Consider the following 10,777-nt stretch of genomic DNA (forward strand, 5'->3'; position numbering starts at 1 on the left):
GCTATTCAGGGGGTATCAGAATGAGTTATTAAAATAACATTATTTTCTATAACATCGTAAAGCAATTTTTACTTTCTTCAGTTTTTCCCCTGTCCTGGCTTCCTCTGTAGTGGGAATTTAGGTCTTAATCAGCCTCAGTTTTAATAAGATTGGATTGCTTCTCGAATTAAATTTGACAGAAAACCTTTGGCTTTCTGACAAGGAAAAAAAAAGAGGCAAGACAATGAAATGCAGAATAAAAGGAACGGGCCAGATGATAAATCGCCATCACCACACAGCATATTATCAGGATGCTGCGCATCGTCTGGCATGGTACTGCCAGATATTGCTGTAGCAATGACACGTTTCCTCCCAGATCACAAGAACGCACTGAATCTAATAATCAACTAAATATAGACTTCAAAAGTAGTCAGACAAAAATAAAATAACAGTAAATTAAAATATGTTTGAAATTCAAATGCTTTAAAGGTACATTTATGCACACTTTAAGGGATGCTGAGAAAAGTGCTGTGAAGAATAAGACCCCAGCGTTGGGCCAGGAAACAATATCTGACAGTACAATGGTGCCACCTGAAGTTAAAACATAAGGACTGCAGCTGGAAAATTACAAAGGAAAAGCTGGAAATAGTTACTGATAATTAAGAAGAAGAAAATGACAGTTCTCTTGTTTTTTAGAGCTAAAAATTCATAAAAATCAAAACACACTTCAACTAGATACAAATCGGGCAGTGTGAAAATTATTCAGCAAGGGGATCAGAAACGAAAGAGACTTAAAGCTGTTTAATTTTTTTATCCTCCCACACTTAGATTATATTTTCTAATAAAATAGAAAAGCTTATTAAAAAAAGAAAGGTAACTATGTCATACTTCTGGTCATAAAGGTTAATTTTACCATAGCAACTAGGCCCGGATAAAAGTATGTGTCGGTAACTTATGCTTCATTGAAAATTCATAAATACCTTGTATGCTGCAATTGCTAAATGGCACCGCGAGATGGCGCCACTTTCCTTGTAGTTGCGTTAAATTCTGGTTGAAAACTGTAAATTTAGGTCGATGTGATTATTTCTTCTATGATTTTTTTGGGGGGGACTAAAAAGCCAGCTCTTAGCTGATACTGGAGAAACCAGTGAAATGTGGCTAGTTTTCTGGTTTGTTTGTTTATTTAATGTTTTGAGGTTGCCGGGCATCTTCTGATTATTTCATTCAGGTCCCTCGGGGTTATGTCCATTTTCCAAGTCTGGTTTTAAGTATTGTCTTGGGAGGGATATCTCAAGAACATTTCTCGAGATGTGGTCTCTTACGATGGCCGTGTTGCCTCAGCCTCCGTCCTCTGTGTTAAGTATGATATAGCTGCTCATCTGTGCAAACCAGTTTGAATAAATACAGCACCCATCAAACTCAAACCACTCAAACTGTTCTCATAATGGCTCACGCGGTGACCTTTTAGCACAGAAAAACCTTAATGCTTGTAAACACCCTAAAAACTGTTCCCTTGAATCATGGGGAAAAAAACAATTTTTACAAAAAGCTTTTTTTTTATTTTTAGGAAGAGTAATCCTTTTCCCCAGTGGAACCATCTGGAACTCAATATATGAGGGATGCTAAGGGTCAAAAACAAAGAGAAAACCTTTTGTGTTTTAAGGATGGCACCTATAACCTTAGTGCATAGCTTGACATGGATTTTAAGAGTAAGAATACCAAACAGAGAAAGTGAAAAGGCCAGGTCAATAAAATGAGGAATCAGAAATTTTCATCACTGTCATGGCTGCATATAAAGTTCTGTATTTGCTTTTTTTTTAAAAACAGTTTGCCCTTTTACATATAGCATATAGCATGTTTCCTCCAGAACAATGGCCACAGCATTGCTGCTATGGGTCCTCCTAAAAAAAAAATCTGCAAACATCCCTTTGGTCACATTATTGATTAACAAATGGGTCCAGTGTGTCTGGAAAGTTAACTTAAGTTTCTAGAAAGTCAGCCTGCATACATATAAATAGAAATATCTTCCGTTTAGTCAGATTATTTATCTGTATAATTTTATTCAAAGTCAAAAACAGATTTGGAAAAGTTACCACAACCCTTAGAGCCATATGAATGTTTAATAAGCTGTAATTATTCTGTAAATTAGAATACCATCAACTGGAATTATTTCTGAGTTAGTCACTAAGTCTCCTTGGGCAAGTTACTGAACACCAAGTTGCTCTCAAAGAGTTCATTTGAGTGTGAATATTAGATAGAAACCACTTAGGCATGAAAAAAAGTGTTTTTGTGAATGGATGAATGAGGCAAGTTGAACAAAGTGCTTTGAGTGCTCAAGCAGAGTAGAACAGCTCTATATAAGAACCAGGTCATTTACTTTTTACCACATGTTAACTTAGAAGTGCCTATTTAGTGGTGTTATTGCCCCTCTCTAAAGATAGACATCCATAAATGTTACCACTGTGGCATCAAAACTGCATTTATGAAACCAAATATCAAATGTGATTTTTAAAAATGTTCAAATGTTTGGTGAATTTGCACCAGATAAGCTATAAAGCTCTTTTTTCCACCATCAGCATTAAGACTTTATTAGTCTTAATCCAGTAAGTGCCAACAAATTCATCATCTCTGCTGATCCCATGAGAGCACCGAACGAATGCAGCTGCATACAAGCTACAATTTCATTAACAAGTGGATTTACCTGCCAGCACAGAGCTGTCAAGCGCTACTGAGTCAATGCTGCATCGTGATTGGCTCGTATGTTTCTAGGTTTAGCTGTTGATTGGCTCTTTGGTGAGAGGGGTGGGATATTCAACATCTTTACAGAACTCTGAAGAAAAATCTATAGAGTGTCACATCGTCTTTAATAATGTCTTTTATGTTACTCGGAAATACCAGTAATATGACCAGACTCTTTACCAGAATTACTGGTAACAGTTTACTACCTGTGAAAGGTCACCGGTGTTAAATCATTTGAGGGAAATGCCCTGCAGGGAGGCAGAATACAGCAAGTCAAACATTGCAGTTTAAACACCTGTTCACACATAATCTTGAAACTTTGTACCAACACAGAGTGCAGATAAGGAACCATGAGTGGTTTAACAGAGGATTTTATTGAATTCCTTCAAAGGTAATCATAAAGCCAGGCCTCCTAGACTTACAAAGGTAGGAATGAGCCTTCTTCATAAATGGGACCATTTGACTGGTTGTAAATGGTTAGTATATAGACCCCACTTTGGCAAAATATCTTAACACAACCCGTCATACAGAGATCTTTGATAAATCATCCTTCAACACTTTGGTTGAGGGGAAAAAACACATTTATTTGTAAAACGGCAGTTAAATAGTGTGAAACACTGGATTTGTTTAAGGCAGCCTGTGATTATTGTATTGAAAGGCCCAGCAAATTAACATGTCAAAACTGAAATGAATTACATTAGAAACTTTAAAGAAAATCACATAATTTTTCACACTGTGGCACGGCAGTTTTTTTATAAGAGCACTTTACATCTGCGTGAATCGCTCATCGTCCGAGAACGTCGAGTTATAAATACCGTCATTTGCACCGTTTTCAGCCGTTTTCACCCCTGTCTCTTCGTCGCTGTCCTCGTCATCTGCATCCATGTTTTTCTTCCTACAAAAAGAATGAGCAGATCAAATGAAGCTCAGTTATCATATTTTCAAAAAGCTAAATTAAATACATCCACAGTCATCTGCTCACAGTTTTCTTTGGACCAGAGGATACACAAGCAGGGCGATGATGCCGACGCTAACTGCACCCATGACCACCCCGAAGACAATGAGCCACGGAGGGGTGTCAGGGGAGACCGGTGCTGCCAGAGTGGGATAGATGCCAACGAACTCCAGAGTTTTATCTGTTAGCAGAAAAGCACCGTTGATTCGATTTCTCGATTTTCTATTGGACAAAAGAAAAGATTTCATTTAAGGGGATTATTCTGGAAAAGGCAAAACTGCACTGACTCTGGACAGCAACACAGTTTTTACAGTTTTGCCTCTTTACACCACCTAAGTTGATTAAATCCAGTAGATCTAGAAATACTTTTCTCTTCCCATCGTTCTGGTTGTCCAAACATTTTCTTAACTTTAGAAACAATTCTGTTATCATGCACTTCATCAGTTATCTTCTGTGGTCTTTAGGGTCTTTTAGTGTTGCTGAGCTGGTCTGTGCATTCATTCTTTTTAATGAATCTCTCCCTGATGGATTTATTTGGACGTCATGTTGAGCATTAAGGCCACAAAATGCAAGTTATTTCTCAACTACTTGACAGTCAGTTGTCCAATTTCTCTGAAAATACATAAAAGTGGCTGCAATTGAGGTTAATGCAGCTTTAATTAAAGCTGCATTTTTATCATATCCAGATAAAATCCACTGTAGTGGTGCGCAGAGACAAAAATCACAAAGTGTTTCATTGGCCAAATACTTAAAGATTTGCAACTTTGTGTCAAAAACACAAGTATGCGGACGTTAAAGTCACACTTTTGCTCCACGTGTTCATGCAACAGTGTTTCAGTAATGCTTAAATGTAGCCGATTTTAAACTCTTTCCTCCGGTCAGGGTCATTTCTCAGTACAGTACATCCTCCAGGGGATCTCTAAGTACTTCTTAAAACTGATGAGTCACACACAAAAGCATTTTTTATCATGAGTGATAAAACTGTTTTTAACTTTTAGGTTGACCTGGGGCTGGAACTGTTTTTTGGAAGCTTTGAAACCAGTTTGTCGTCTTAGAACTTAGCATCCCCTGAAACGAATGCATTAAGGAGGCAGACAAGAGGAGGTGGTGAAAGTATGCCAAGTTAACACAGCAGTGCCTCAACAGTGAGTGGTATACACACTGCGAACCCATTAAGTTAGTTTGCAGTTGGCCAGTTCCTCTGCAGGACCTGCTGTACAAGCTGGACACAGAAGCTACTGAAGTGGGCCAAGGCTGCCGAGGATCAGAAATAGTAATCAATGCATTCTTACAGGTATTAAACTGTATAAAAACATTGGCTGTAGTTTGAATTCAAACTACAATTTTAAAACTTTTTTTTTTAATTAGCTGACCTTATCGTTCCTGTACAGGAAAAAAAGCTTCAAAATACCCTGACTTCCCACATAAATTCTACAAGCTGGTGAATTTGTGCCAGAATCTTGGGAAATCTGTGATTCCAAAGTCTGCCTGTGAGTCTCCTCCTAGATATGAGCCTGGAAAACCTCCAAAGATAAGATGCCAGCTGGAAATAAACACGCTAGTTGACCAAACATTTATGAAGTGACTCGTCCCAGTACAAAGGAGTAGTGGTTCAGTGCAAAGTCCCATACAAAATTTGAGCTTCATAAATGCTAACCGTAAATGTTAAAAACACAAAAATGGTGAAGAGCACCTGCCTTAAGTTATGCTGCTCTACATAACACATGCATTTACAGTAGAAACAGAGGATTTGTTTGGCGCTTTTTGGGGGGGTTACTAAAAATATTTGTTCGCTTTTTAAATAAATTCTACTGCTTTCTGTATCAGTTATTGTGATCCATTAAAATAGTGGATGTTAATGGCTGGTTGAGGCTGGTTGTGCATGAACAGCCGTCTCTCTCTGTTTCCCCTGTAATGGACTGGTGACCAGAAAAGTGTGATGGACGGATGGAAATGTTTAAATGAGAATGCTCATTACCCACATGAGGGAAATTATGTTCACTTAAGTACAAAAATAACCTGTTACTTCATAAAAATAAAAGGGATCGACTTAGTTTCTATGGCCACACTGCATAACCCAGGGTAAACCTGCTCATGCATGCATACATAAAATAGATGGTGTTTGAAAGCAAAGTGTTTGAAGTGTTAAGGTTAGTGATCAGGTTTGTGGTTTATGGTTTAGGTTGGAGCTTTGAAGCCTTGTTCAAAAGAAAACAAACCTCTGGCAGTGGCAAATCTTGTGTGAGAGAGTAACCAAAAGCCATGACACAGGCACACGTGTTAAAGCAAAATATAAAAAATGTCACGACACACCTGTTCCTGCGCTACATAATCTAGAAAGCTGCACTTTCGCACCATATGTGAGCCAAACATTCATTGGGAACATAATTACGCCCCCATTCATATTTATTTGGAAAACCCATTAGTTATTAGTCATTTTAGAATTTTCTAGGAAATGATAAAATGGGTAATAAATGTTTAAGAAAAATACTTTAACATCCATTATTTACATCCAGCTAAGAAGAAAATATAACAATAATAGTACCAATAACTAAAACTGTAGCATGTGATTACTTTATAGCCATCTCCACAGTTCCTTTATCAACAAGATCCATGGTGTTCGGCCTCGTCACCACAAACCAGAAGGACACTCTCTGAGTCTCGTTACACGGATGGATGTCTGAAACCCTGGTGAAGTTTTACAAGACAATGAAAGCGAAGTTATAAAATGTGAGTCACCTATCGTGTTAAGAGATGTTCTATTATGTTTTTACAACTGTTTAAGAACAGATGACACAAAAACAGTCTTACCCAAATTCTTCTCCGTTAGTGAAATCCCTCATGGCAAAAGCCAGAGCGGCCCGGAAAAGGAACATTTCATTTTTGTTCCAGGGATACTGCAAAATCAGCAACATCAGATTAGGGACTGTTTTTCAGCAAAGGTTAACTGTTCGCCACATGGACCTTGGCCTCATATTAAGCAGTCACATGCACTTTAAGAGAATTCTGGATAATATTAAGCACTTGATTGTAACCATGACTCTAAAATGATGGCGTGTAAAATATTAATAAAAGCAGAAGTTAATGATTTGGAAATTAGTTAATATTGGTGTGTGGGTGTGTGTGTGTGTGTGTGTGTGTGTGTGTGTGTGTGTGTGTGTGTGTGTGTGTGTGTGTGTGTGTCTTAAACTTCATACCATCAGCAAGTTGCATTTAAATTGGAAAAGTAGCATTTCTACTCCCTCTGTAAGTATTTGGAAATTTCCCAACACTTACTGCTGCTGTGTCCCTGCAGATATTTGAGGCCTCCTCTGTCATATTTGTTCCCTCATAATGTGCAGAACGGTTATAATGCCTAACAGGTCTGAACAGACGTTTAATTAATCTCTCGATTCTCGATTTTATCTGCTGCAGTACCCAACGAATGTGCGATGTGTTCTTGCTGAAATAAGCAAGACTTTCAATTTTAAAATCTACGTATGCAATCGTGACCACCTTATTAGGTACATCTGTTTAACTGCTCATCAGCATACATATCTAATTGTCCAACCACATGCAAGCATGCATGTCAGCGGCTTTTAATGCCACACGTCCGGGTTCTGAGTACGGTATTTCAGGAATTTCTGATTTGCTTAGATGTTCGCACACAACCATCTGTAACAAAAAAAACAGTCCAGAAAACAGAGAGAAAATATCCAGTAAGCAGCAGTTCTCTATGTGAAAATGCCTTGTTGATGCAAAGGGTCAGAGAACAATGACCAGACTGCTTTGAGTTAACAAGAAGGCAAAAGCAACTCATAACTGCTAGTTACAACCACACAGAAGATGATCTCTCGACGCATAGCACACCAAATCTTGAAGCAGAAAGCAGAAGACCACACCGGGAAGCACTCCTGTCAGCTAAGAGCAGGAAACTGGACAATAGAAGATTAGAAAGATGAGGATTAATAAGGTCAGAATTTGGTCTAAATCAGGGGTGTCCAACTCCAGGCCTTGAGGGCCGGTGTCCTGCAGGTTTTAGATGTGTCCTTGATCCAACACAGTTGATTTAAATGCCCAACAGACACCTTTGGAATGTGCAAAGGGAGATTCACATAATGGATGTGCGTACAAAATTTGCAGTCGCTGCATAAAACTCTGAAGAAATGTTTTCGCCGCTTTGTTGAGATAAAGGATTAAGGCAGATAGAAACAGGTCCTAATAAAGTGGCTAGTGAGTGCATCATTGAGTTTCAACGGTGCCTTTAAAGATTTGCAAGTTGCCCATGGTATCTTCACAAAAGCACTCAGGGCCATCACAGATCTTAAAGAGGAAAGCTGTTCAGGAGGTTTTTCCTCTTTGTCTCAATCTCTTTTGAATGAGCTGCATAAACGGAGACAGCAGCATCTCTGGATCTTGTTTCTGCATGTATTTTTTATTTGCATGGTACACTTTGAACTTTCAAAAGTATTCCTGAGCCCATGTGGTGATGTTCACTCCAGATTCATGTCTGATTTATATTAAAGTGTTCTCTGAGGGCATGACAGCCATTCAGCAGTGATTTGCAGCCCTTTTCTCTTGCGTACAGAGATTTTGCTGGATTCTCTGAAACATTAATGATATTATCTATGATCAGTGTACTGTAGAAGATTAAAATTCTCTCTGTTTCCTCTTTGTTCCACAAATCTGTGCCAGAGTATTGAAATTCTCCCTGTGTCGAAAGACTTACCCTGCCTAGCATGGTTTTTTTTTTTTTTAAACGTAATCCTGTTTATCTAATTACTAAGATGTGTCCAAAGCAGGTGTTTGGGGGTGTATTGCTTGTTTTTTTGGTTTTTTTTAGCATTACACAACTTTTCTGGTCTATTGTTGCACCTGGAACTTCAACTGATTGTAATGCTGGACATGAATGATCACATTTCTCAGTTCCACCACATTTTCTTTGTAAATATAGGTTGGAAATCATTACTTTCTTTATTTATAATTCACAAAACATTCAAATTTTTTAGGGAACGGGATTGCATTCCTGTTTTTAATATTATGAAGTCAGAGCTGTTTATGGCAAGAAGAGCGATCTGAGGATGTGGAGGAATATTTAAATATATACATACAGCTTGATCTCCCAGTGCGGTTTTGATGCTGAATCGAACTTTGTAGGCTTCTCCAACACCTATAAAGATAAAACAGACTGAAATGTCCTCTGCGTGCCATGAATTGCTGTGCTAGGCTTTAGATGAGAAGTGTAGCTGCTGCAGTTTATCTTTCTTGTGCTGATAGACTGAATCCCAAGAGCAGCAGCGTCAAATTTAGTCTCTCTCAGCTATTTCCTCATAGTTTGGTTGTAGATTAGCAATTTTAGGATCATTGTTCAAGTCTACAATCACGATGGAATGAATGAAACCCTTGTTGTGAGGTAAATGCTAAGTTATGTGTCTAATCTGACTTTGTTCCAGTAAATAGATTAGAAGCTGCATTCCACACTCACTTCTGGGCTAAGAAGGGATAAAACTCCTGTACACAAAGCCTGTGTTTACTCATATTAATGAATTTATGTATTTTTTTTTAAAATGTGAACACACAATATTTGACCAAAGGTTACATTTTAAGAGCCTTACCTGGTTTACAGAGCCCTTCTGCCACAGAAAGTGACAAACTGAGCAGGAGCAAGATCTTTTCCAACATTTTTCCCAGAAAACAAAAAGCAGAATAGCACAATGCTGTAAAAGCTCAGGCAAAGGTCCCAGCATTCACCGATCTAAAGAGGTCGGCAGAGGATTTAACTGGATAAAGCCTGGGTTTAATGGTTAAGCCAAGACACACCTGAACTAATCTGTCCTCTCTGTAAAAAACAATGGCTGTCACTGCGCTGCACTGCATGGAAACAGTCAAGTGGGCGCTGTTTGTTCATGCTTTCCAAAGGAGCCAGATAGGTCTAATGTGATAGAGGCAGACCTCCCAGAGGAGAACAGAACGGCCCAGTCTGTTTCTATTTACCTAGTATAGCACAGTGTGTGAACTTCCAAGTTACAGCCACTTAAAATGGTATAATAAGTAGTGACCCCTAGAAACAGAAACAGCCTGGGAAAGAATATGTTAGGTGTCGGCTGTGTGCGGACAGGGATAGGACCCAAGGTGCAGACTCCGGAGACAGAACTTAAACCAAAACAGCTTTAATGCTGAACGCAAACATAACATAACTGGAAAAACTCAAAAATAAACTAACACCAGCGGATTGACAAAACACACAGCAAAGTAACCGGTAGATCGCAACACGGACACAGAGAAACACAGGGCTTAAATACACAGAGGGAGCAATCAGGGAATGGGTAACAGGAGGGAAACACAGCTGGGGCAAATCACGCCTAACGAGACAAGGGGAAGCAAAACCAGACACATTAACATCAGACATGGACTTTCAAAGTAAAACAGGAAACACATAACACAGACTGAACAAAGACACAGACTCGCACGCACGGCAACAGAGGGAACAGAGACGTGGGACCAGGGCAGACACAGACACTGACTGGACACGGGGATATAGGAACTAAGGATACACAGAGACGCGAACTAGACAAGGGGATACAGCTGACAGGGGAGACAGAGCAGCTAGAGAAGACAGAGACATAAACTATAAGACAGAACTCAAAGAAACCAAAGACTAGAAAGTATAAATAATATAATAAACTCAAAACCCCTGGGTCAACGACCCAGGCATCCTAACAGAATATAGCATCTACTAATTAATAGAAGTGGATCTCTTATCATTTTTTCCAGTGCCATATTTTTATTTTTACATATACGATATGATATGATATGATATGTAAACTGTTACCTTTCATTTTAAAAGAAAACAACATTAAAACATTAAAGGTGAAACTAACAGAGGAATTTAGAAGAAGAGCAAATAGTGCAACACACAGGGTGTAGTTGTAGTACAGTTGTTGTTGTTGTTGTTTAAGCCTGGAACCCTGAGCCCCACTTATAAATCCTTGCACAGCATTTACAAAATCCCCTCACCCAGCCACAGGTATTAAACTATCTCGAGGAGCCGTGATCTTTGCAAAGGCTCGATGGTTTCTGTTCTAAAGCAGTGCTGCTGTTGGTAAGTGGTGGTAAACATGATAA

The 10,777-nt window shown here is 38.8% G+C and overlaps 1 protein-coding gene across 3 annotated transcripts; it reads right to left on the minus strand.

Moving 5' to 3' along the window:
- Positions 1-3,073: 3,073 nt before the first annotated feature.
- Positions 3,074-9,859, minus strand: cltrn (collectrin, amino acid transport regulator). 3 transcript variants are annotated; one of them, XM_086283910.1, is made up of 6 exons: positions 9,268-9,844; positions 8,764-8,822; positions 6,485-6,570; positions 6,248-6,361; positions 3,701-3,895; positions 3,074-3,613 (listed from the first exon to the last, which is right to left on the minus strand). In XM_086283910.1, exons 1-6 carry the CDS (start codon positions 9,332-9,334, stop codon positions 3,484-3,486), a joined length of 651 nt encoding a protein of 216 aa, XP_086140036.1. In that variant the 5' UTR covers positions 9,335-9,844; the 3' UTR covers positions 3,074-3,483. The 3 variants fall into 3 exon arrangements, with proteins under 3 accessions (XP_086140036.1, XP_086140037.1, XP_086140038.1); XM_086283911.1 differs by lacking the exon at positions 6,248-6,361 and having other exon boundaries at positions 9,268-9,859; XM_086283912.1 differs by lacking the exon at positions 8,764-8,822 and having other exon boundaries at positions 9,268-9,857.
- Between the last annotated feature and the right edge of the window lie 918 nt (positions 9,860-10,777).

The sequence above is a fragment of the Aulonocara sp. 'chitande type north' Nkhata Bay genome, linkage group LG23 (genome assembly GCF_057382095.1).
Source record: "Aulonocara sp. 'chitande type north' Nkhata Bay isolate Kocher_YH1m ecotype deep benthic linkage group LG23, A_spYH_male_GT1.1, whole genome shotgun sequence".
NCBI classification, from domain to species: Eukaryota; Metazoa; Chordata; class Actinopteri; order Cichliformes; family Cichlidae; genus Aulonocara; species Aulonocara sp. 'chitande type north' Nkhata Bay.